Here is a 24969-nt window from a genome sequence, read left to right on the forward strand (position 1 = left end):
ATTTAAGTCTATGTCAGTTCAAGCCCATGGAGAAAATACAAGTGTACAGGTATTAAATATTTCCGTCCTGGAGTTCCCGTCGTGGCACAGTGGTTAACGAATCCGACTAGGAACCATGAGGTTGCAGGTTTGATCCCTGGCCTTGTTCAGTGGGTTAACGATCCAGCATTGCTGTGAGCTGTGGTGTAGGTTGCAGATGCAGCTCGGATCCTGCGTTGCTGTGGCTCTGGTGTAGGCCGGCGGCTACAGCTCTGATTGGACCCCTAGCCTTGGAACTCCATATGCCGTGAGAGCGGCCCAAGAAATGGCAAAAAAGACAATAAATAAATAAATAAATAAATAAATTTCCCTCCTAGCTGTACAACCAACCAGATTCTTGAAGGGAAAATAAAACAACAAAAGAAACAAAATACCATAGAAAAAAACTCCAGTTAACTACAAATTATACATTTTTAAAATAAGACAATGATTTTGAATAAATAAGTGTAAAAAATTTATACACGGGATTTTTAGTAAACTTTTAAAAGATTTCAGAATTCTACAAAACCAGCAAACTAGAAAGTAGTACATGCAAAAATATTTTTGCCTTTTGTGTATTAATTGATCTAATATTGCTAAATATAAGCAAAATTACTATAACAGTTATAAATATAACCTTCTAAATTAGTGTGAAGCCTGAGAGTTCCCGCTGTGGCTCAGTGGTAAGGAACCTAACTACTATTCATGAGGACTCAGGTTCAATCCCTGACCTCGATCAGTGGGTTAAGGATCCAGCATTGCCGTGAGCTGTGGTATAGGTCACAGACATGGCTCAGATCCCATGTGGCTGTGACTGTGGTGTAGGCCAGCAGCTAGGGCTCCAATTCGACCCCTAGCCTGGTAACTTTTATACGATGTGGGTGCAGCCCTAAAAAAACAGGAAAAAAAAATTACTGTGAAGCCTAAGGGTAGAAAAAGGATATTTATTTCTTTCTTCTTTTTTTTTTTTTTTTTTTTTTTGCCTTTTTGTCTTTTTGCCATTTCTTGGGCTGCTCCCTCGGCACATGGAGGTTCCCAGGCTAGGGGTCTAATCGGAGCTGTAGCCACCAGCCTACACCAGAGCCACAGCAACTTAGGATCAAAGCTGCGTCTGCAACCTACACCACAGCTCACAGCAACGCCGGAACCTTAACCCACTGAACAAGGCCAGGGATTGAACCCGCAACCTCATGGTTCCTAGTCAGATTCGTTAACCACTGAGCCACAACGGGAACTCCAGAAAAAGGATATTTCTTAATATTCACAGTTAGCAATCCTTTGCTATATTGCCTAGAAATATATTACTGAGAAAAAGCAATATTAACTTGGAACAATTTTACAAAAAAAAATAAAAGACAAGTTTTTTTTAACATTTGGCTATAATCAATGTCAGTATCTGACTATACCACTGATAAATTCCATTGTATAGGTTTACAAGTTTGATTAAAAATTTCAGCTGACCCAGGCTTAAAGCCAGGTAAAATCAATCTTTTCACTGAAGTAGTTCATATCTGTATTTTATTTTATTTTATTTTTGGCTTTGCCCAAGGCATGCAGGAATTCCCAGGCCAGGGATTGAACCTGTGCCACAGCAGGGACCTGAGCCATAGCAGAGATAATACTGGATCCTTAACTTGTTGTACCACCAGGGAACTCCTTATTCTGTATTTGAAAGGCGCATGGTACAAATAAGAAACTGATGTGCAACAAAATAAAGACTCGGTTGTGTTAATTTTTCTAATTCCTAAAATGGTTTTTATTCAGTCACAGAAGCAACCTGTTCCACTTCATGTTTTTTCCTAGGAATCTTCATCAAAATTTATTTGGAAAACTCTAAGTTTCTAAGGGAGGAAAGCCAAAAAATAAAAACCTTCACCCTACTCTATTAAAGTTGCTTAGAAAATTCTGAAATTACAAAGGAGATAATAGGAATAAACATTCTTGGGGTTTTTTTGGTTGTTTTTTTAACTGGCTGTGCCCGTGGCATGTGGAAACTCCCAGGTCAGGGATCCAACCTGGGTCAGAGTTGTGACCTATGCCACAGCTGTGGCAATGCTGGATTCTTAACCTGCTGCACCACAAGGGAATATCTGGAATAGTGATTCTTTTTTTTTTTTTTTTTTGCTTTTTGCTTTTTTTAAGGGCTGAGCCTATGGCATATGTAAGTTTCCAGGCTGGGGTCAAATCAGTGCTGCAGCCACCAGCCTACACCACAGTCACAGAAACGCCGCATTGGAGGCACGTCTGTGACCTACACAACAGCTCACAGCAATGCTAGATCCTTAACCCACTGAACAAGGCCAGGGATCAAACCTGTATCTTCACAGTTGCTAGTCAGGTTTGTAACCTGTTGAGTCACAACAGGAGCCCCCAGAATAATGATTCTTAACATCAAGATTCTTTATGACATTTGATTTGAAGTAATATATAAAATTATACATACCTAAATACTTCAGGTTATTCTCATTTAATACATTGCTGGATATACCTTAATGTTTATTGACTAAGAGAGTACAAGGTTAAGAAAATGAAATATGGTAATTCCTTGTTAATTTATCATCTTGTGTTAATGCATCTCATGAAGCTATAAAACAGATGTCCTATACATAAAATAGGACTTTACAGGAGTTCTCGTCATGGCTCAGTGGTTAACGAATCCGACTAGGAACCATGAAGTTGCAGGTTCGATCCCTGCCCTTGCTCAGTGGGTTAAGGATCTGGCATTGCTGTGAGCTGTGGTGTAGATTGCAGACGCAGCTCAGATCCCGCGTTGCTGTGGTTCTGGCGTAGGCTAGTGGCTACAGCTCCCATTAGACCCCTAGCCTGGGAACCTCCATATGCCGCGGGAGCAGCCCAAGAAATGGCAAAAGGACAAAAAAAATAAAAATTAAAATAGGACTTTATATATAATATTATATATAGTATTATATATAATATTCAAAATGATTTTTGCTTTAAAAATATTTCTTTGAGGATTAGCTCCATTAGAGGGCCACTTAGATTATTAGACCTACTTTTTTTTGTTGTTGTTTTTGTTTTTGCTTTTTAGAGGCACATGGAGGTTCCGAGGCTAGGAGTCCAATCGGAGCTACAGCTGCCTGCCTACACCAGAGCCATAGCAACTTGGGATCCAAACCCATCTGTGCCCTACACCACAGCTCACGGCAACGCCGGATCCTTAACCCACTGAGCAAGGCCAGGGATCAAACCCGCAACCTCATGGTTCCTAGTCAGATTCATTAACCACTGTGCCACGACGGGAACTCCTAGACCTACTTTTTAAATGACTGAGTAGGGCTATTTTCCCTTTCCCAAAATCACAGTCTAGAACCAAACATTGAAAAGAATATTTCAGGGAGCTACACATAGAAGTGATTTTTTTTTTTTTTTTTTGGGCTATGCCCGTGGCACATGAAAATTCCAGGGCCAGGGAATGAAGCTGCACTACAGCAGTGACCCAAGCCACTTTAGTGACAACACCAGATCTTTAACTGTCTGGGTCATCAGGAAACTCCACATATAAAGGTGATTTAAATATCCTCCAGAACTCTAACTTGCTGAAGTATTTTAAAATTTTATCAAACAATTGTTAAGGATCTGGCATTGCCTTGAGCTTCGTGTAGGTTGCAGACGTGGTTCGGATCTTGCATTACTGTGGCTGTGGTGCAGGCTAATAGCTGTAGCTCTGATTTGACCCCTAGCCTGGGAATTTCCATATGCTGCAGGTGTGGGCCTAAAAAGCAAAACCAAAAAAATCTGCTATTGGATATTTTTACAGCTTACTCTGGCTTGTTCTCGAAGTTCATCCACAATTAAGCGATCAACTCTAGATGGGTTGGAGGTCAGCCTTGGAATTGGAGTATTGTTAGTACTGGATACTTTTTTCCCTGGATAATTCTTGGCAAGGGCCAATTCAGTCTGTAAAAGAATTATATAACTTTTATATGTTAATTTTCTAAATATGATTTAATTATGAATCATAGGCCTAAGAAGTAAACTGAAAATAACTCCTTTAAATAAAAATTCTGTTTTGGTGTCAAAAGACAACAAATACAGATCACGGTACCACGATATTTTACTGTAATAATGCATAAAGTACCTGAACACTGCAACAATTTAATACTTAAAAAATTCAAAGAAATAAACTTTTAATCCATTAAGGAAAAATTCTACCACACAGCCAAAATAAACTTTAAAATAACAATTTTTTTTTTAACTCTAAGCCTTTTTTTTTTTCAGCTGTGCTCACGGCATGCAGAAGTTCCCAGGCCAGGGATCTAACCCACTCCATAGCAGTGACACAAACCACAGCAATGACAAAACCAGATCCTTAACCAAGTCACCAGGGAACTGCAAAAATTCCAAGGTTTTTTAGTCACCTAATTCTTTATAGTCACAGACTTAACAAATACTACACATATTACTGAAGAATTTAGCTTAAAAATAAGGCAACTACTCTTTCTTAAACTATGCTAAGGTAAACAAAATGAAGATAGACAAAGGGGACATACTAAGTTATACCCAAATGAATAGCTTTGTTTTACCTTTTTTCTCTCCTTTTCTAATGCTCTCCATTGTTCATAGCACTCTTCCAGACGAATATGAAGTTCACTGGCTGGTCCACTACGAGTTTTAATTGGTCTTTGAAATCCAAAAGTTGGCACGAAACCAGAAAAGGAATTATCACCATACATCATTTCATTAAAATAAGGGTATAAGTGGCTTAAGTCATCATAAGAAAACAAATCATAGGAATCCAACAGTGGAACAAGTGAATGGCCAAATGGGTGGGTGGATCTTAGGGGAAACCCATTTGAACCAAGTTGTTGAAAACTCTGATTATGCCTTAAATCTCCCATCATATAATTATTAGAAAAGCATGACGCCTGCGTACGATTCATACGGCCATTAATATTGTTGTCTCCACTTCCTTGTCTGTGGCTATTAAAATGACCTTGTGACTCCAACAGATCTTGATATGTACTTTGAGATAAGCCATCTAAATGCTTTGGACCTTCGTCAGGATCATAATGTCCACTCTGGGGCTTAGCTTGAAAATTATGTTTGTTTATATTTTCAATGATCCCATACTGCTGAGCTGAATAGTTATCACAAAATCCATTTGGCTGCCTTATCTTTTTATCAGTAACGGATTCAAAGAGATTTTCTTCTGCAGTCTTTGTCAGTCCTTCCATGTGATTGGCAGATTGAATTCTTTCTGCACCATTGTAACCCAAATCAAAACTAGAAAATGCTGAAGGGTTTTCTTGGCAATACTTCTGAAATAAATTGCTATTTGGGGTTAAATTTGTAGATGAGAGTTGGGAGAAATCTGAAGAATGGTTAGAACCTTTCGAAGCTGCACTTAAATGACTATTTAATTTTATCAAGTTACCTTGATTTCGATAAGGAATAGGAGTGTTATTTTTTGTTTGGACATTCATCCAAGTTGGTCTGTTTAAGTTGATACCTCCCGAAGATGTTGCTGAGTTTGCTAGTAAATTCACTGACTTAAAATACTCAGAATTTGGGGGGTCAGGTTTAGTAAACTGTTGCTTTTCTGTGACATTAGCAAAATCATTATTAGCTGGACAAGCAGTGTGAGGTTTTAACCCATATTCTGATTTTAAGCTGAAATCAGCAGTAAATGCTGCTTCCTTTGCAAACTGTTTTTCTGCGAGATGTGGTGTAGTTTTTGGAAATGTGAAATTCTGCTGGTCAGGTATTGCCTCCTCTATTTTTTTCTGATTTGTTGGTTTAACCTGAAATAACTTTGTGTAGGTGTCTGCTTCTACAGCTGGTGTTTCAGCTGTGTTACTGGCTAACTTTTTACTCTCCTGAACACTAAAATTTGAACACTTATTCAGCTTAGCCTTATTAGGATGAGCATATTCGGAGTATCTACAATAATCTGCATTTTCGCTGTATCTATTAAATTGGGAAAGAAACATCTCTGCCCTCTTTTGCTGTAATGGTGCTTCAAGACCTTTAGCACATATCTTCTCTCTTCCATAAGAGTAACTATCAACTCCTGATTCTTTCATGATGTCAGACAGACCAGTTTGTGGTGTAAAACAGTTTTTGATAAATGGATATTCTTGAAATGTTGTCTTAGCTGTATCGTTTGTCTGAATATTATAGCAATTAGAATGATCACTTCGTGAGGGGTACATCCATTGTTCTTCAAGGTCTAAACCAGTAAATCCATGATAAAGTTCATCTATTTTTTGTTGTGGTATGAGATTACTAGTGAGCAGGTACTGCTTTTCCACTGCTGACACAGATTCACCACTGTAATAAGCTTGCTGAGAGATGGCTGTATCTATTGGCCTTTTGGTTTCTGTTAAGAGGTCATGGTGATCTGCAAATCTGCTTGTGTTCATTGGCCAAACTGACTTTAAATTGGAGGAGCAGGTCCTAGAACAAGTAAATATATTTAGTTTAAAATAAATTAGGTTTTTTAAAAGCTTTATTTCCTTAGTGGTGAAAGTAGGAAAGGTTTTCAAAAACATTTCTATTTCCCCACCTAACCATTCTCTAATCCTTTTTAATTTCGCCTTATAAGCTACCATCACACCCAAATAATTCTCTATCACTTGAAATGTGATATATGTTACATAAATATGTATATCTTAATCTTAATATGTCTTCACTATACTTTCCCAAGAGACATTAACTAAGGCCTGGGGCTGGTGACACATGGTTTTACATGAATTATTTATATATAGTAAGTAAAAACCAAATAAGCTTTTCCTTTAAGTTATATAATATGAAAGTGTTGTTGACCACAATTTTTTTGTGAAAAAAGATGTGCTTTGCTAAAACATTACTGAAATTAAAACATTTTAAAAGAAAAAAAAGAGAACATTTTCATTGGTTAGATGTGTACTACATATTCCCGTATTTATGAAATAGGGTATTTGGGTAACATGGCTTTCACACCCAAATAAAACAACGTGTATTTAAAAATTTTTTACTATGAATGAAATCCATACATATAACTGCACAGCAGTAATGATCATTTTATTTTTGGAGATATAAATATAAAACTTCTTGGAATTTGTACTTTTATTTATTTATTTATTTATTTTGGCCACACCTGTGGAAGTTCCCAGATCAGGGACTGAACTCACACCACTACAGTGACACAAGCCACTGCAGTGACAATGCCAGATCCCTAACCTGCTCAGCCACATGGGAACTCCTGTCTTTTTTTTTTTTTTTAATGTAAACTCTTTAAGTCAAATTTTTAGCTCACTAACTCAAGGGAAACAACTCTGAATAATGTAAGTTTCCAAATGAAGCTTCTTTTTTGGCCACACCTGAAGCATATGGAAGTTCCCAGGCTAAGGACTGAATCCCAGCCACAACTGTGATCTACGCTGCAGCTGAGCTGCAGTGGGAACTCCTGAAGGTTCTTAATAGCATATTAAACTTTTAATTGTATGGCAAGCACCTCAGCAGAATCAAGTCTCCAAGAAATAAGCATTTGAATTAAGATGTCTACTGTCAGATGACCCTCTATTAAGTAAAAGTGAAAGATAATAAATAGGGTATGGAAGTGACATATGGAAGTTCCCAGGCTAAGGGGTTGAATTGGAGCTGTAGCTGCCTGCCTACACCACAGCTCATGGCAATGCCGGATCCTTTAACCCACTGAGTGAGGCCAAGGATCGAGGCCAGCGTCCTCATGGATACTAGTCGGGTTTGTTACTGCTGAGCCACGACGGGAACTCCTGGAAATTTAAGTTTACTATACACTATATAGCTTATATAATATACTAACCCCTCAGCAAAATATGGCTGTGATTTATCTTGTTCTTCCAAAATGTTAGATACAAGTCCATATAAGTCAGTTTCACTACCATAGTCATTTCTTTCTGTTTGAATCCTAAAAATAAATGAATACCACATGTAAATTCTTTTGCTCATGTTAAAATACAATATATTGATTTCTATTTCATATTTTTTTTTCTTTTTTGGTCTTTTTAGGGCCGCACTCGCAACACATGGAGGTTCCCAGGCTAGGGGTCTAATCAGAGCTGTAGCTGCTGGCCTACGCCACAGCCACAGCAACTTGGGATCCAAGCCTCGTCTGCAACCTACACCACAGCTCACAGCAACTCCGGATCCTTAAACCACTGAGCGAGCGAGGCCCAGGATCGATCCCGAAACCTCATAGTTCCTAGTCGGATTTGTTAACCACTGAGCCAGGACGGGAACTCCTCTATTTCAGATTTATTCTCCCATTATCTTTCTTTAAATATTTGGACTGAACCTATATTATCATTTCAAATAAAGAGAAAACAGAAACTCAAGAACATTTCCCACTTTAGCATAGTGTTTATCCTACATAAGTATTTCTCCTTCATTCCAAATCTATGTCTATGTCACAATGTATGCTTACTTCTTTTTGTTTTTTTTTTTTTTTTTGGTCTTTTTGCCATTTCTTGGGCCGCTCCTGCAGCATATGGAGGTTCCCAGGCTAGGGGTCTAATGGGAGCTGTAGCCACCAGCCTACGCCAGAGCCACAGTAACGTGGGATCCAAGCCGCGTCTGCAACTTACACCACAGCTCACGGCAACGCCGGATCCCTTAACCCACTGAGCAAGGCCAGGGACCGAATCTGCAACCTCATGGTTCCCAGTCGGATTCGTTAACCACTGTGCCACGACGGGGAACTCCTGTATGCTTACTTCTTATTTCTCTAGAATACATGCTATTCATTTTACATGACCAAGATATTAACCTCTGATACATGATGCTGTAGACAGGGTTGGTACCACAGCTGCTCCTGAAAGCATGTCTAGTTCTATTACACATCATTCTGTCAATACTTGCTCAGTTTTTTCATTTGTAATTTGAAAACCATATATACTTGCTGCTCTATTTTTGTAACTCTTAAACCTAAATGTTGGATTAAAAATTGATATGTGATACAGTCATCCTAGATACCACAGCAAATTGCAGTTGTCCCTTAAATGTAAAAGATTCGGGGTATTCTTAAATCTTTGCCGAAAAAGTGACTGGTGCTCCATGTACATGAAATCCTACCTAGTGATTAACACTGTCTAAATAATATAAAATGTGTTAGTGACTAACACTGTCCATAGGAGGTGGAAATTAGTCCTTTTTACCTCTCATGGATTTTGGGTAATTTGTTTCTAGAAGTAATGTTGTTTAAAATTTTAACTTCTTGTTTTTATCACATTTTATTTCTAACATTTCATAGTGTTAGGACATTTTACATGTATATATATATACATGTAAAATGTTGTTGTTCCTTTTTTCGGCCACACCGGTAGCATATGGAAGTTCCCAGGCCAGGAATTGAATCCGAGCTGCATCTGGGACCTAAGCTGTGGCAACGCCAGATCCCTAACCCACTGTGCCACAGTGGGAACTCCAGGACATTTTATAAATAAAAATACCTTATATTTGCATAACACTCAAACATTTCATTGATCTTCATAACATAGGAAGGGTAGCTGTTAATAATCATTAAGCTGTTGAATAAATAATCACACGAGATATTAAGAAACTTGAATTTTGCAAGGGTATATGATTTGCCAAGCTTTACTATACATTTGCTGAACAAATGGTCTGCCTACACTCCTAATGCTTTTTCCACTACATCTTGTTATTTCGTAAAGATTCAATATAAAGTTTTCTTGTATAATAATGTATTAGTATATACCTAAAAAATATTCAATGTAATACATACTTAATTGTTAATAGTTGTTACTGGGAGGTGAGGAGACAGGGTTAAGGTGATTAACTTCTGCTTTCCTTTATACATTTCTGTAAAGTCTGAAGTTTTTCTTTTTGTATTCTTTTTTGACCACCCTGTGGCATGTGGAGTTCCTGGGCCAGGGATCAGATCTGAGCTGCAATTACAATCTATGCCATAGCGTAGCAACACTGGATCCTTAACCCACTCCAGAGAGATGACCAATCCCATTGGCCCATAGAGGGAACTCCAAATTTTATTTTTTTAAATTACAGTTGATTTACAGTGTTGTGCAAGTCTGAAGTTTTTCAACTTCAGAGAAACTTCTGATGTATCAATTTAAAAACAAAAATATTTGGTATCAACTTAAAAATACTTGGTTTTGGTAGAATTATGCGTTATATAGTCTTTCTAATAAAATCACTATTTTAGAGAACTTACCAAAATTTTAAAATTAAAAAATTTAAATTAGTAATATTTTAAAAGTAATTATTGCCTGGTTAAATAAAAGCAGTATCAGCTTCTATCAACTGCTCCTTTATTATAATTAACATAAAAGTAGTGTTAAGCTTAAGCTTCTCTTTGCAATAGGCTCCCATAATACTCTATACTTCTTTTAACCCTCACGATATTTGCAGTGCCTGGGAAGTTGGCATCATCATCGTCATCATTATTATGTAAGATCTATAAAGGCAGGGATACTATTGGCCATATTACTCTAATATTCCCAGTGGGAAGGAATATAATGTAGAGTAGGCCCTTATTATTAGTGGAATTGAATAGAAAAATAATTAAAGTATCTTATGTTTGATAAAATTCTGTTTGTTGTATACGTGAGGGAAAATGACTGAAAATTTATTTTTATTTTTATGAGGTTTTTTTTGTTGTTGTTTTCGTTTTGTCTTTTTAGGGCCACACCCATGGCATATGCTGGTTCCCAGGCTAGGAGTCGAATCAGAGCTGCAGCTGCTGGCCTACACCGCAGCTCACAACAACGCCAGATCCTTAACCCACTGAGCAAGTCCAAGGATCAAACCTGCGTCCTCATGGATGCTAGTAAGATTTGTTTCCACTGAGCCACGATGGGAACTCTGAATTACTGAAAATTTAGAATTGGATTAAAAAATAAATTGAAAAAATGAAACTCATTTATATAAGTTAGAAAGAGGAACTTAAAATTTACTCACCGATGGTTGCTTATAATGTATGAAAAAGCTAATAAGAAAAAAGTACACAAACATAACTGCCCAGTTTAAGGTTTCCTAAAAGTTTGATAAACATAAAATTATGCCATAACATAAAAATACTAATATGGGGAACAAAGAGCTAAGATAACTGTGTTCTCAAACTTAAAAACAGTCCATTTAACCAGAGAAATCTAATTTATTACTTTACCTGTTCTTTACATTGATCTGAGAATTAGAGGACTGTTTAATATCATCTCCATAAGTAGACCATGGTGCATAGAAAAGTGAAGAATCTACAGAACCTGCATATTCTGTTGATGAAGAAAGTGGAGCATAGGTCTGCCTTAGGTCAACATTTTCTTCACTCTGAAATTTTAAAGACATGTGTGTGTATCAGACACAATAAAAACGACATTTAGTACAGAATATTTAGTGAAGTAATAAGAAATTTGAGGAAATAACACATACATAAGAGTTGGAAGACAAATATAGACTCAGCCACTTAAGCTTATTTTACAGTAGGGGTTGACAATTTTTTTCTGTAAAGATCCAGATAATAAATATTTTAGGGTTTGCTGTGTTAAGGTCTCTGTTGAAACTCAGGTCTGCCGTCCCAGCACCAAAGCAACCATAGACAATATGTAAGTAAATGGGTGTGGCTATACCAAAAATTTTTATTTATAAAAAAAGGCACTTGGCAGCTTTAGCCCCTGTTCAGTACTTGTTGCTTATCCTTGGTATAAAACACTTGGTATAACCAACAATTATTGCAGTTTTAATTTTTTGAACAGATGACCATTATGTAGACAAAACCATTATGTAGACAAAATGACCATTATGTTTACAAAACGCAGTCTTAATGCCCCCAATCTGTGAAAAAAAGAAAGTGACTGTACATGTAAACAGAATTTTCTTTCTTTTTTTTCTTTTCAGGGCTGCATCCTAGGCATAAGGAAGTTCCCAGGCTAGGGGTCAAATTAGAGCTGAAGCCATTGGTCTACGCCACAGCCACAGCAATAGCAACATACCACAGATCTCGGCAAGGCTGATCCTTAACCCATGAGCGAGGCCAGGGATGGAAGCCACATTCTCATGGATAATAGGTTCATTACTGCTGAGCCATAATGGGAACTCCTCTATATTTTAAAAATGAGGAAATGGAAGCTACAAGTTATTGAGCTAAGAGGTGACAAAACTAAAACCCAACTCAGGGCCTTCTTACCCCAATGTAGGGCCTTTTAAAACAGTATCTTTAATTTTCAGCCTAGTTTCTATTTCTAAGAGAAAATGAGATGGTATGTAAATATTCCAATTAGAAGAAAAAAATAAGCTCATTTTTCTTTTTCTTAACACTTCTATAACGAATTTTGAGTAACTAAGGAAAAAAAAAGTTTTACCTTTAAGATTTTTTTTTTTTAGGGCCACATCCGCAGCATGTGGAGATTCCCCAGCTAGGGAGTCCAATCGGAGCTACAGATGCCAACATACACCACAGCTATAGCAACTCGGGATCCGAGCCGTGTCTGTGACCTACACCAAAGCTCATGGCAAGGCCAGATCCTTAACCCACTGAGCAAGGCCAGGAATCTAACCTGCAACCTCATGGTTCCTAGTCGGATTCATTTCTGTTGCGCTATGACAGACACTGCTAGTTTTAAGATTTTAATGAATTATTTAAAGTAGTGCCTCCTTTCAAAAGAGACTGAGGTGCAGTGAAAATTCTGCACCTCAAATTTTAAATTCTTTAAAAATAGTAGGATTACTTTAAAAACAAAAAGATTTAAACTGGAGTTCCCTGGTGGCCTAATGGTTAAGGATTGGCACTGTCACTGCTGTGGCTCAGTCCACTGCTATGGTGTGGGTTTGATTCTTTCATTTTGGTTGCACCTATAGCATGTGGAAGTTCTTGGGCCAGGGAGATAGAACATACCCCACAGCAGCGGCCCCATTCACTGCAATGACAACTCCAGATCCTTAACCTGTTTCACAGGGGAACTCCCTGCATTCAAAAAAAATTTTTTTTTGGTCTCTTTTTGTCTTTCTAGGGCCGCACCTGTGGCATACAGAGGTTCCCAGGCTAGGGGTCTAATCGGAGTTGCAGCTGCCGGCCTACACCACAGCCACAGCAACACCAGATCCGAGCTGCGTCTGTGACCTACACCACAGCTCACAGCAACACCGTGAACTCCCACAATTTTTTTTCTTTTTTTTTTTTTTTTTTTGTCTTTTTGCCTTTTCTAGGGCTGCACCTGCAGCATATGGAGGTTCCCAGGCTAGGGTCTGATAGGAGCTGTAGCCACCAGCAACCGCGGGATCAGAGCCGCATCTGTGCCCTACACCACAGCTCACAGCAACGCCGGATCCTTAACCCACTGAGTAAGGCCAGGGATGGAACCCACAACCTCATGGTTCCTAGTCGGATTCGTTAACCACTGAGCCACGACGGGAACTCCTGATTCACAATTTTTAATTCTCCAAGGAGGGTTAATTAAGGAGCTAACAAAACCTGAGATGTAATAACTATAGAGATCCAGATATAAACACAGTAGAAACGGTATTTTCTTATAAATACAGAAGGTATATAATTCTGACTAAAAACGTTTTCGAATTGATTTAATTCTTTTAATCAAAATTTATGCATAAAGAGATAAAACATGTTTAGATCAAAGCATTCCTAAATTTCTCTTCTTAATAAATACGGTAACTGAAAAACATTTTAAACGTTCACTGAACTTATATGTACCAATAAAATATGAAAATGAATAACTTCCAATCACCCATATTCAAGAACCTCAAATATTTTACAGCCATCTGCTTAAATTCTGATTAGGATTACTATTTAAAATCTACATATTATAATTTTCTTGTTTAGAGATTATATTTTGTTGACTATTCTGAAGCTGAAGAAACTGAGGCACAGAAGAGATTTTGGTAAGAGTGCCACTAAAAACTACCTTTCCAAAATTTCTCGTAGTCAGAAGTAACTTTTACAAAGGCTTTTATTGTTAGGAACTTTCATAATTTTATTCCTTTAGTTCTTAAGTTTTTTTTTTTCTTTTGTCTATTGTCTTTTCAGGGCCGCACCTGCGGCATATGGAGGTTCCCAGGCTAGGGGTCCAATTGGAGCTATTGCTGCCAGCCTACAGCCATAGCAACTTGGGATCCGAGTCATATCTGCGACCTACACCACAGCTCATGGCAACACCGGATCCTTAACCCACAGAGCGAGACCAGGGATCGAATCTGCAACCTCATGGTTCCTAGTTGGATTCCTTTCCGCTGCGCCACTATGGGAACTCCATAATTCTGAAGTTTTTATCACAGGACCACCTTAAGTCTCTTTTAGGTGTGAAGAATCCAAAGTGACACAAGTAATTGTTCATCATTTTGAAAGAGTTGCTTAAACAAAAGGAGTGTTTTCAGATTACATGGTATCAAATTAGGTAAATAGTATTTGAAACTAAATGTATTTTGGGGGTATTCAATCAAGTATATATTTTAAAATGAGATTTGGGTATTAGAAAAATTAAATCCTTTTAAAAGATTGAATAAATTTTGTATTCTAGGATAAAACAAACAACTAAAGTAATGTGGTAGATTCAAACATAATTATACTTTAAATATTTGGATCCTTTCCAGTTAAAACATTTCCAGATATCAAATATGCAAAATGCTTAGGGTTGGCATATTAATTAGTCTAGATAACTGCAAAATGTATCACTTTATCCTTGATATACTTAATCAACTGATATTAAATCCAAGTAAATTTTAGAAGCCATATAAATATTATAGAGAGCAGTGGAATGCTGGTCTTGGCAGTAAAAAGACCTGGTTCCACTTGGGCTTTGTCATTTAGGGCACAAGTCAAACTTTCTGAGCCTCAGTTTCTCCGTCTGTACTGTGCATGGGTATGTAATACTATACAAGGTTAAAGTGTGAATTAAATAAAATTATTTCAGGATATTGTTATAATTCAAAGTTTAACAATATCAACATTAATGGTCTTGGTTAAATAATTTCAAATGAAAATGACTTACATTACCCTAAGCCTAATTTAACACTATTAACAAAACTAAGTATTTCAGGCAAGGTAAAAGGTAGCATGTCATCTAAGACATAGTTAAAGCCAGAGAATAAAAGAATAAAGAAAACGTTCACCTCTAAAAAACCAACGACTTGCAATAAATGCCTGAAGGAAAAAATATTTCTGGTTTTATTAAGTAAATACGGATTTTCTTACATTTCTAGCATCAGGTCATGCTGAGGACAAGACAAAAACAAGAATCAATGAAAAATCTTATTCCTTGTTTTTGAAGCCTACCAGTATGTAGTCTTCGAACTCTGTTTTTGTGTTTTTGTTTTTTTCTTTGTAGGGCTGCATCAGGGCTTATAAAGTTCCCCAGCTAGGGGTAGAATTGGAACTGCAGGTGCTGGTCTACACCACAGCCGCCTAAACACCAGATCTGAGCCGCATCCATGACCTACACCGCAGCTTTCGCAAAGCCGGGTCTTTAACCCAAACGATGGAGGCTAGGGATCGAACCCGCTTCCCCAAGGACACTAGGTCGGGGACCGCCGAGCCAAATAACGGGAACTCCATAAACTCTGCATTTAAAATTTAGTCATTGGGTGTCTGGTCTTAAACATCCCTGTGCATGGTCACGGGGCGGGGGCGGAGAGGGGTGCAGATTTGAGGGAGAATAAATCCTCTAACAAAGGGCAGAACTGAGTAACGGACCTGCGATTTGTAGCAATCATAGAAGGAAGGGGAGCCCGTCAACATCATGCTGTTGAAGACATCTGTTAGCCGACTGCTGGCGTCGGCACTGAGGTTCCAGCAGCGATTCGCACCTCCACGGAACGCGACTTTCGGCTGCGCGAAACGGGGACAGGAAGCGGCGCAGACATCACGCAGGGTCGAGCCGGACCGAAACAGCCGCACGACGGTTTCACGTCGGCTGTGCGCCCAACTCCACCCGGAATCCATTCCCAGGACACTAGTTCGGGGGACCTCTCTTCCGCCCTCGGGGTTTTCTCTCTGCCTTCGGGCCCTGGACCCAGAGGCCCGGCCCTGGCCCGCCCGACAGGCCCAGCCGCCCGCCACCGCCTCAGCGCTGCAGCGGCCCGATGTGGGGGAGACGGCACCAGGCCCGGCGTCGCGGCCCGTCACCCTCTTCTCATCCCCTCCCGGCCCTAGCCCGTCCTGTCAGCCCGCGCCGCAGCCCCCCAGCCCCGGCCCGACAGGCCACCGCGCCCCCAGCCCGCTCCCGCCGCGCGGTCCGGGCGCCCCGTCGGGGCTCCTCGCCGGCGATCCGGCCTCCGCTGCCTCAGAGACCCGCGTCTGGGGACGCGCCCGCTCCTCTGCAGCTCCTCACCGTCGCCGTCCTCTGAGCCCCGCCGCCACCCGGACGGTCCCCGCCGGTTACCTCAAGTCCCTCCCTCAGGCCTGGGGGGCGAGAGGACGGGCGGGCGTCTGCGCCGCTCACCTCCATGGGGGCCCCCCAGCCCCTCCTGGACTAGGCACAGCTCCTGGGGTACGGGGGTGAGGGAGGGCGTCGAAGCCCGGCTCCCTCAGCCCGCACCCCGCCGCTAGAGCCGTCGCCCCGGGCGCTGCCTGGAGCCGGTCCGTGGGTGCGGGGGCCAGAGCCGGGAGCGAGGGGCGGGGGGTGAGGCCGTTACATTGCCTACCCCGGGGCTCGCGACCCGGCACGCGACCTGGCACCGGTCCGCCCCACCCCGCCCCCTCCTGGGAGGCCCGCCCCCCGCTTCGCACCCCTCATTGGCCCGCTGCCTAGCCAATGAGCGGCCGCCTCCGGCGCCTGTTACCGCAACCAGAGACAGTGCCAGAGGGGCGGTTAGTGGGCCTCGCTCTCCCAAAGCTTCTGAACCTTTCCCGCTCAAAGTAAACGTGTTCGGGATTGGCCCGGCCCGGTAAGCGCCCGCCCGATGATTGGCTAATAGGATGGCCTAGGGGAGGGGCGTGGGAAGGGGAGAAAGAGCGCGGGCCTACCGGGTGGGAGAAATGATGGAGGTGATCGGAAGATTTGAGAAGTAGCTCAGCAACCGGCAGATAATCCTAAACCTATCCGCTGCGCACCTTGTGCCAATATTTCATTTTTGGCCTTGGTCCCGCCCCTAATTCCCAGAATCCTTTGGAGCTGCCCAGAGAGTAATGCGCCTGGGCTCGTTCAGCGAGCGTGAGGAGCCCCTTGTGGAGTTGGATGTCGTTGGGAAAGTCGCTTCCCAGCGGGAAGGCAGCTGTTTTGTGTCCTAGGCCCCAAGCTTCTGTGGAGTGAAGGCATTTTGGTTCTTAAGCAACTCCTGAACAAAGTTCACTCGGACATGTACGGGATAGGCATTCACATCAGCGGTCCCATTTGAGAAGTTTTGTTCCCAGACGATGCTAAAAAAATTTGTGTGTTGAAATATTTAAGATGATAAAAGTAAACGTAGTAGGAGTTCCCACTGTGGCACAACGGGATTGGCGGAATTTTGGGAGAGCTGGGACGCCGATTCTATTCCTAGCCTGGCACCGTGGGTTAAGGATCCGGCGTTGCCGCCACTGAGGCTTAGGTGGCAGCTATGACTCGGATCTGATCCCTCACCTGGGAACTCCATGAGCCGTGGGGCGGCCAAAAAGGAAAGGAAAGAAAACACAGTAACCACCTTTACAGCGTGTGTTTAAAAATTTGAAAAGCATCAACTGAGTGGAAGATATTCTTTTAAACTCTGGCACAAATGGAACTAGGATAGGGGGATGTGTTTTATTGGCCCGTATTGTCCTGATATTTTGGATTTCTGCACAGCCCTGAGTTAAGAAAGCTGATTAGGTGACATGGCTGTACCCATTACATGTCTTTCCCTACCTCATCCTTAAAGTTGCTGTCGTGGAGCCTAGTATCCCCTTACATTCGGAGCGTACTGTCTTTTCTCTCTCTCCCATTACTCCCAGAATTTTTGAAAAACTGAATCCTCTTATGTATCTTTTTTATTGTAGTAAGATAATACATAAGATTTCCCATTTTAACCATCTTGAAGCATGCAATTCAGCAGAGTTAAGTTGTACTATCCATTTCCAGTAATTTTTCATTATCTCAGACGGAAACTGTACTTAATAACAAAAGAACTCAGGTTTCTCATGTGCTTGTTAACCTTTGTATATGTTTTTAGAGAAATAACTATTTAAATCCTTTGCATTTCTTTTTCATTTTTTTTTAATCCTTTGTATTTCTTTTTCGAAAGATCTCATTTTGAGTGGGTATGTTGAGAGGTAGATAGGATTGGCTTCACAGAGGTACCTAAAGATATATACAAACCACAGGCTAAAGTGAGAACGAGGTAGAAATACTTAAATAATTGTTTTATATCTTCTCTGCCTTTGTCTAAATTTAAAGTTATGGGGAGGGGGTTCCCGTCGTGGCTCAGTGGTTAACGAATCCGACTAGGAACCATGAGGTTGTGGGTTCGATCCCCGACCTTGCTCAGTGGGTTAACGATCTGGCGTTGCCCTGAGCTGTGGTGTAGGTCGCAGACGAGGCTCAGATCCCGCGTTGCTGTGGCTCTGGCGTAGGCCAGTGACTACAGCTCCAATTCGACCCCTAGCCTGGGAATCTCCATATGCCGTGGGAGTGGCCCTAGAAAAGACAAATAAATAAATAAATAAAGTTATGGGGGGTAACCTTTCAGCCTTATTCTTATATGGCAGCAACCATGGAAGATTTTCACATAAGATCATCACACTACAGTAACTTTGATCAAGTTCAGACTGATGGCGGCACTCAAGTAACAAAGTCATTTTTTTTCTTGCTATTTTTGGGATGTTAGTGAATGTAAATTTATGATTGGGTTATTTATTTATTTATTTTTATAATGATTTTTTTCCCATTACAGCTTGTTTATAGTGTTCTGTCAATTTTCCACTGTACAGCATGGTGACCCAGTTACACATATACATATACATTCTTTTTTCTCACATTATCATGCTCCATCATAAGTGACCAGGCATAGTTCCCAGTGCTACACAGCAGGATCTCATTGCTTATCCATTCCAAAGGCAATAAAAAACATGGAACACTCCTCAAATTTGCGTGTCACCCTTGGGCAGGGGCCACACTAATCTTCTCTGTATCATTCCAATTTTAGTATATGTGCTGCCGCAGCAAGCACTGATTGGGTTTTTTTAAATTACTCAATGAATTTTATTACATTTATAGTTGTACAACAATATGATTGGGTTTTAAAAAAGATATTTAAGAACATTCTCTATCTTGAATATCTTCAGGGATTTACGAATTGGGTACAGTTTAAACCTAATTAATTTCAGAATGCAGACATTCTCTTCCAAAATATATTTAAAGGTTTCTTTCTTTCCTTCTTCCTTCTTTGCTTCCTCCCTCCCTCCCTCCTTCCTTCCTTTCCTTCCTTCCTTCCTTTTTTTTTTTTTTTTTTTTTTTTTTGTCCTTTTAGGGCCACGCCTATGGCATATGGAGGTTCCCAGGCTAGGGGTCGAATCGGAGCCATAGCCACTGGCCTACACCAAAGCCACAGCAACTCAGGATCTGAGCCTCGTCTGCAACCTACACCACAGCTCACAGCAATGCCGGATCGTTAACCCACTGAGCAAGGGCAGGGATCGAACCCGCAACCTTGTGGTTCCTAGTTGATTCGTTAACCACTGCGCCACGATGGGAACTCCCTTTCTTTCTTTCTTTCTTTCTTTCTTTCTTTCTTTCTTTCTTTCTTTCTTTCTTTCTTTCTTTCTTTCTTTCTTTCCTTCCTTCCTTCCTTCCTTCCTCCCTCCCTCCCCCTCTCTCTCTTTCTTTCCTCTTCTTCCTCCTCCTCCTCTTCTTCTCCTTCTTCTGCAACTCTGGAAGACAATGTACAATGACATTAATCTTCAGTTACATTAATGAGGCCCTTTTTATACTTTTACGGATACTTAAACATTCTGTTTTGTAACAAAAATAAATTATTGGTTTCACTGAAAAAAAAAGTCGATCTACCCTCTAGAAATGTTTTGAGTAATAAAATAAAGAGGATTTCATTATTCTCCCAAGTAAAGTTTTTTTTTTTTTTTTTTTTTGGCCTCAACCCCGGCATGTGGAAATTCCCCAGCCAGGGATCAAACCTGCACCACAGTAGTGACCAGAGCCATTGCAGTGACAACACTGGATCCTTAACCTGCTAAGCCACATGAGAACTCCTAAAGTAAGACTTTGAGTTCAAATCAAGCACTTTTTTTTTTTTTTTTTTTTTTTTTTTTTTTTTTTTTTTTTTTTGCTTTTGTGTTTGCTTTTGCTTTTTAAGGCCTCACTTGAGGTATATGGAAATTCCCAGGCTAGGGGTCAAATCAGAGCTGCAGCTGCCAGCCTACACCACAGCCATAGCAACACCAGATCTGAGCCTCATCTGTGACCTACACCACAGTTCACAGCAACGCTGGATCCTTACCCAACTGAGTGAGGCCAGGGATTAACTCGCATCCTAATGGATACTAGTGGGGTTTGTTACCACTGAGCCACCGGAGGAACTCCCAAGCACCTATTTTTGAAAATTCAAGGTGTATTAGGGGCATAACTTAATGCCAAAGAGAGAATTCTGAATTAATTCTCCATAGAAAGCAATCATATAATTTCAAGTCAGTATGTAATTAAATCACCACAGGATTGTTATATATGTTCACATTGTGTTAAATGAATTTTCCAGTTTCTCAGTGGCCTAGTGGTCTGATGACTCAAATGGGCTGCAAACCTGCTGTGATTCCAACCATGCAGTTCTTCACAGGCTTCTTTGATTTGAAGGACTAAATTCCTTAAATTATACCTTCTGAAATTAACGGGGCTGCCAGATATGGTTTCTCAACCTCTAATAGCTTGTTGGGAGTCTTACGAATATGCTCCTGATTACAGCCATCTTAAACTACACTTCCCTTTTTGGATACTCAAATTAGTGTTTTTTTCTGTATCTCTGGCATTATTTTTAGAGCTTCTTCCTTGGTATGCGGTAAGCTTGTTTCTGCTTTTCTCTTTCTGGTTGGATGGGGTTCCAGGTCCTTCGCCATCTGTACTCCAGGAAACTTTTAGGTTTCTGCTTAGCTTGAGTGCATTTCCTATGGCAAAACTCTTCTCTTACCCTTTCAAAGGAGAGAATTAATATTCTTTTTTATCTTTTTATATTTTGATCTTTTTCCTTTTCTTCCCCCCCCCCCCCTTGAGGGCTGCACTTGCAGCTTATGGAAGTTCCCAAGCTAGTTGTCTCGGAGCTGCAGCTGCCGGCCTATGACACAGCCACAGCAACACCAGATCCAAGCCTCATCTGTGACCTACATCACAACCCATGGCAACACAGGATCCTTTAACCCACTGAGCAGGGCCAGGGATCAAACCTGCATCCTCATGGATGCTAGTCAGGTTCTTAACCCATTGAACCACAGTGGGAACTCTGATATTTTGATCTTTCTCTAAGTAGCACATTTATTTCTTGAATGATTTCTAATAGGGGTATATTCGATATTTATTTTTTATGATTTTTATTTTTCCATTATAGTTGACTTACAGTGTTGTCAATTTCTACTGTACAGCAAAGTGACCCAGTCATACACATATACATACATACATTCTTTTTCTCATATTATCCTCCATCATGTTCTATCACAAGTGAATGGATATAGTTCCCTGTGCTATACAGCAGGATCACATTGCTGATATATTTAATAGTTAACCTGATGAATTATGAGTTCCCGATGTGGCTTGGTGAGTTAAGAATCCGACTAGTATCCATGAAGATTCGGGTTCGACCCCTGGCTTCTCTCACTGGGTTGGGGATCCGGCGTTGCCAAAGCTGCAGCATAGGTTGCAGGTGAAGCTCATATCTGGCATTGCTGCGGTGTAGGCTGGCAGCGGCAGCTCCGATTTGACTCCTAGCCTGGGAACTTCCATATGCCGAAGGTGTGGCCCTAAAAATAAATAAGTAAGTAAAATAAATTGATATATTAGACAGAAAACTGGGGTTTTCACTGTAAAGTGTAAAGTTCTCAAGTTTTGCCCTCCAAAACTGAATTTCTATTTCTCAGTGTTTGTTTGTTTGATTGGAACTAGAGGTTAGCAAAGGTTTATAGAGGAGGGCCCCAAGAAAAAGACATCTTAAAAAAGATGTCTTCAGATTTCCCCTGTGGCACAGTGGCTTAAAGGTCTGGCATTATCACTGCAGCAGCTTAGGTCACATGGATTCCATTCCTGGCCTGGGAACTTCTACATGCCCCAGGCATTTATGAAAAAAAATTCATAAATATCCTTGAGGCCTTAGAATTCTCTTGAAGGATACTCGGATTATAGACTGAAGGTCTTCTTTTTAATTTAATTTTTTTTGTGTGTGTGTTCCAAGGCTAAGGGTCAAACTGGAGCCACAGCTGCCAGCCTATGCCACAGCCACAGCAACATGGGATCTGAGCAGCTTCTGCAACCTGCACTACAGCTCATGGCAATGCTGGATCCTTAACCCACTGAGCAAGGCCAGGGATCAAACCACATCCTCATGGATACTAGTCAGGTTCATTACTGCTGAGCCACAACAAGGACTCCAAACCCTCTCAGGTTCAAGGCTGACCCCTAATGTGGCAGAGGTCACCAGCTTGTCCTTTCCTAGGGCACTTACAAAATTAAAATCTAGAAAAGCTACTTTCTTGACTCTTGTTTCAGAGGGCGAAGTAAGGGAGAATCCCCACTTCTAAGGCTCTACCTCCATTTCAAGGTCTTTACCCCTGATCTGGAGTCCCACTGCTTGTCTGGCTTACTGATTTGATTCTCTCTCTCTCTTTTTCATAGATACATATTTTTTTTTTTTTGTATTTTTAGGACTACACCTGCAACATACGGAGGCTCCCAGGCCAGGGATCCATTCAGAGCTGTAGCTGCTGGCCTATACTGCAGCCACAGCAATGCTGGATCCTTAACCCACCGGGTGAGGCCAGGGATTGAACCCACATCCTCATGGATGCTAGTCGGACTCGTTATCTGCTGAGCCACGACGGGAACTCCAATATTATTTATTTTAAGCAGTAAAAGTCCACGTAAAATACAGAGAGTTCCCAAGCAGTCCCTTCCACAACACACCCACAGCCTTCCCACTGTCAGCATCCTGCTCTGGAATGGTAATTTGTTACAAGCAATGAACCAACGCTGACACAGTTATCAACCAAAATCCACAGTTTACATGAGGGGTCATTTTTGGTGTTGTGCATTTTGACAAGTGTATACTATCATGTGTCTATCATTACAATATCATACAGAAAAGATTCATTGCCCTAAAATCCTCTATGCTCCACCTCTTCATCCATCCCCCCCTCCTAACCCCTGGTATCACTGATCTTTTTATTGTTTCCATATTTTGCCTTTTCCAGGATGTCATATGGTTGGAATCATACAGTATGACATTTTCAGATTAGCTTCTTTCACTTAGTAATAGGCATAAAGGACCTCCAAGTCTTTTCATGGCATTTCTTTTTAGTGCTGTATAGTATTCCATGTCTGGATGTACACAGTTCATCTATATTCACCTACTGAAGGACATCTTGTTTGCTACTAGGTTTTGATAATTATGAATAAAGCTTCTATAAACACTCACGTGAAGCTTTTCATGTGGACACGTCTTCAATTCATTTAGGTAAATACCAAGGAGCATGATTGCTGGATTGTAAAGTTATGCTTAGGGTTTTTGTTTTGTTTTGCTGTTTAGGACTCCACCTGTGGCTTATGGAAGTTCCCAGGCTAGGGGTCGAATTGCAGCTACAGCTGCCAGCCTACACCACAGCCACAGCCACACTGGATCCTTAACCCCCTGAGCGAGGTCAGGGATCAAACCTGAGTCCTCATGAATACTAGTCGGGTTTGTTACCACTGAGTTACGATGGGAACTTCTGGGGTTACAAGATTTGACCTGTGCATTATTTATGCTACAAAGAGGCAGGCCAAAAATGTTCTTGCCTTCCAGAACGGCACAAGGAACTTATGGACCCAGCAAAGAGGAACTGGACATAGTTTCTTTCTACAAAGGTGGGGCCTTCCTTTTCAGAAAATAAGAGCACCCAGGATTGACATTTCCATCAGATTGAGAAGTGAGCCTATGATTTAGGGCTGGTCCATTTCTTTCACAGGTCAGCAATACCTCTTTTTTTTTTTTTTTTTTTTTTTTTTTAGGGCGATACTCACAGCACATGGATGTTCCCAGGCTAGGGGCTGAATCGGAGCTGCAGCCACTGGCCTAGGCTACAGCCACAGCAACGCCAGATTCGAGCTGCATCTGTGACCTATGACTTCGTTCACCACAACACTGGATCCTTAACCCACTGAGCAAGGCCAGGATTGAACCCACCTCCTCAGGGATGCTAGTCAGGTTCCCTACTGCTGAGCCAGGACAGGAACTCCTTTCTTTTTTTTGCCCCACCTGCGACATGTGAAAGTTCCTGGGCCAGGGATTGGATTCATATCACAGCAGCGACCCGAGCAGCTGCAGTGACAACGCCAGATCTTTCAGCCACTGCATCACAAAGGAACTTCACAACTCAGCAATACCATTGAATTAAAACTCTCTCCTCTCTCTATGAAGCTCATGCCTACTCTCAGCCAGTTTAGTTGGTTTCTGCGACCTTGTCCTGCCAGGTATGTTGTGGAAATTGCTGTGATGGCTTTTTCCACTCCAATGAAGCAGAGGTTTGGATCCCTTTGTGAGTCTCTTAATTCCTTGCTCCCTACCACCTGCACCAATACGCAGCAGAAGACTTGTTGGCTCAAAGAATCTTTATGGTCCCATTTTATAGGATCCCCAAGGAATAGAAATATGACTGTGTATTCCAGGATGTCAGTTGATAACAGTTCTTTTTTTTTTTTTTTTGTCTTTTTGTCTTTTGTTGTTGTTGTTGCTATTTCTTGGGCTGCTCCCACGGCATATGGAGGTTCCCAGGCTAGGGGTTGAATCGGAGCTGTAGCCACCGGCCTACGCCAGAGCCACAGCAACGCGGGATCCAAGCCGCATCTGCAA

General features: G+C 41.0%; 1 protein-coding gene and 1 non-coding gene across 4 annotated transcripts in view; both read right to left on the minus strand.

Annotated features, from left to right (window-relative positions):
• Window positions 1–16681, minus strand: part of MEIOC (meiosis specific with coiled-coil domain) — a 20928-nt gene extending 4247 nt beyond the window's left edge. Inside the window, exons 1-6 of one of the 3 annotated variants that reach the window (XM_084984317.1) lie at window positions 16422–16681; window positions 15674–15808; window positions 11144–11301; window positions 7805–7909; window positions 4563–6435; window positions 3802–3936 (exon numbers count right to left, since the gene is read on the minus strand). In XM_084984317.1, coding sequence (XP_084840443.1) covers window positions 3802–3936; window positions 4563–6435; window positions 7805–7909; window positions 11144–11301; window positions 15674–15808; window positions 16422–16427 — 2412 coding nt within the window. In that variant the 5' untranslated portion in view covers window positions 16428–16681. Of the gene's footprint in view, window positions 1–3801; window positions 3937–4562; window positions 6436–7804; window positions 7910–11143; window positions 11302–15673; window positions 15809–16310 lie in introns of all 3 variants that reach the window. The other 2 variants (XM_084984316.1, XM_084984315.1) reach the window with 2 other exon arrangements.
• Window positions 16682–18994: 2313 nt separating this feature from the next.
• On the minus strand, window positions 18995–19101 carry LOC146398087 (U6 spliceosomal RNA). The gene has a single exon (XR_014822164.1). It is a non-coding gene; the product is annotated as a U6 spliceosomal RNA (small nuclear RNA).
• Window positions 19102–24969: the final 5868 nt, after the last annotated feature.

Source organism: Sus scrofa, chromosome 12 (assembly GCF_054392235.1).
Source record: "Sus scrofa isolate SSC_HxYL_T2T_F1_AM1 chromosome 12, Sscrofa_HxYL_maternal_Yorkshire_Landrace_v2.0, whole genome shotgun sequence".
NCBI lineage: Eukaryota > Metazoa > Chordata > Mammalia > Artiodactyla > Suidae > Sus > Sus scrofa.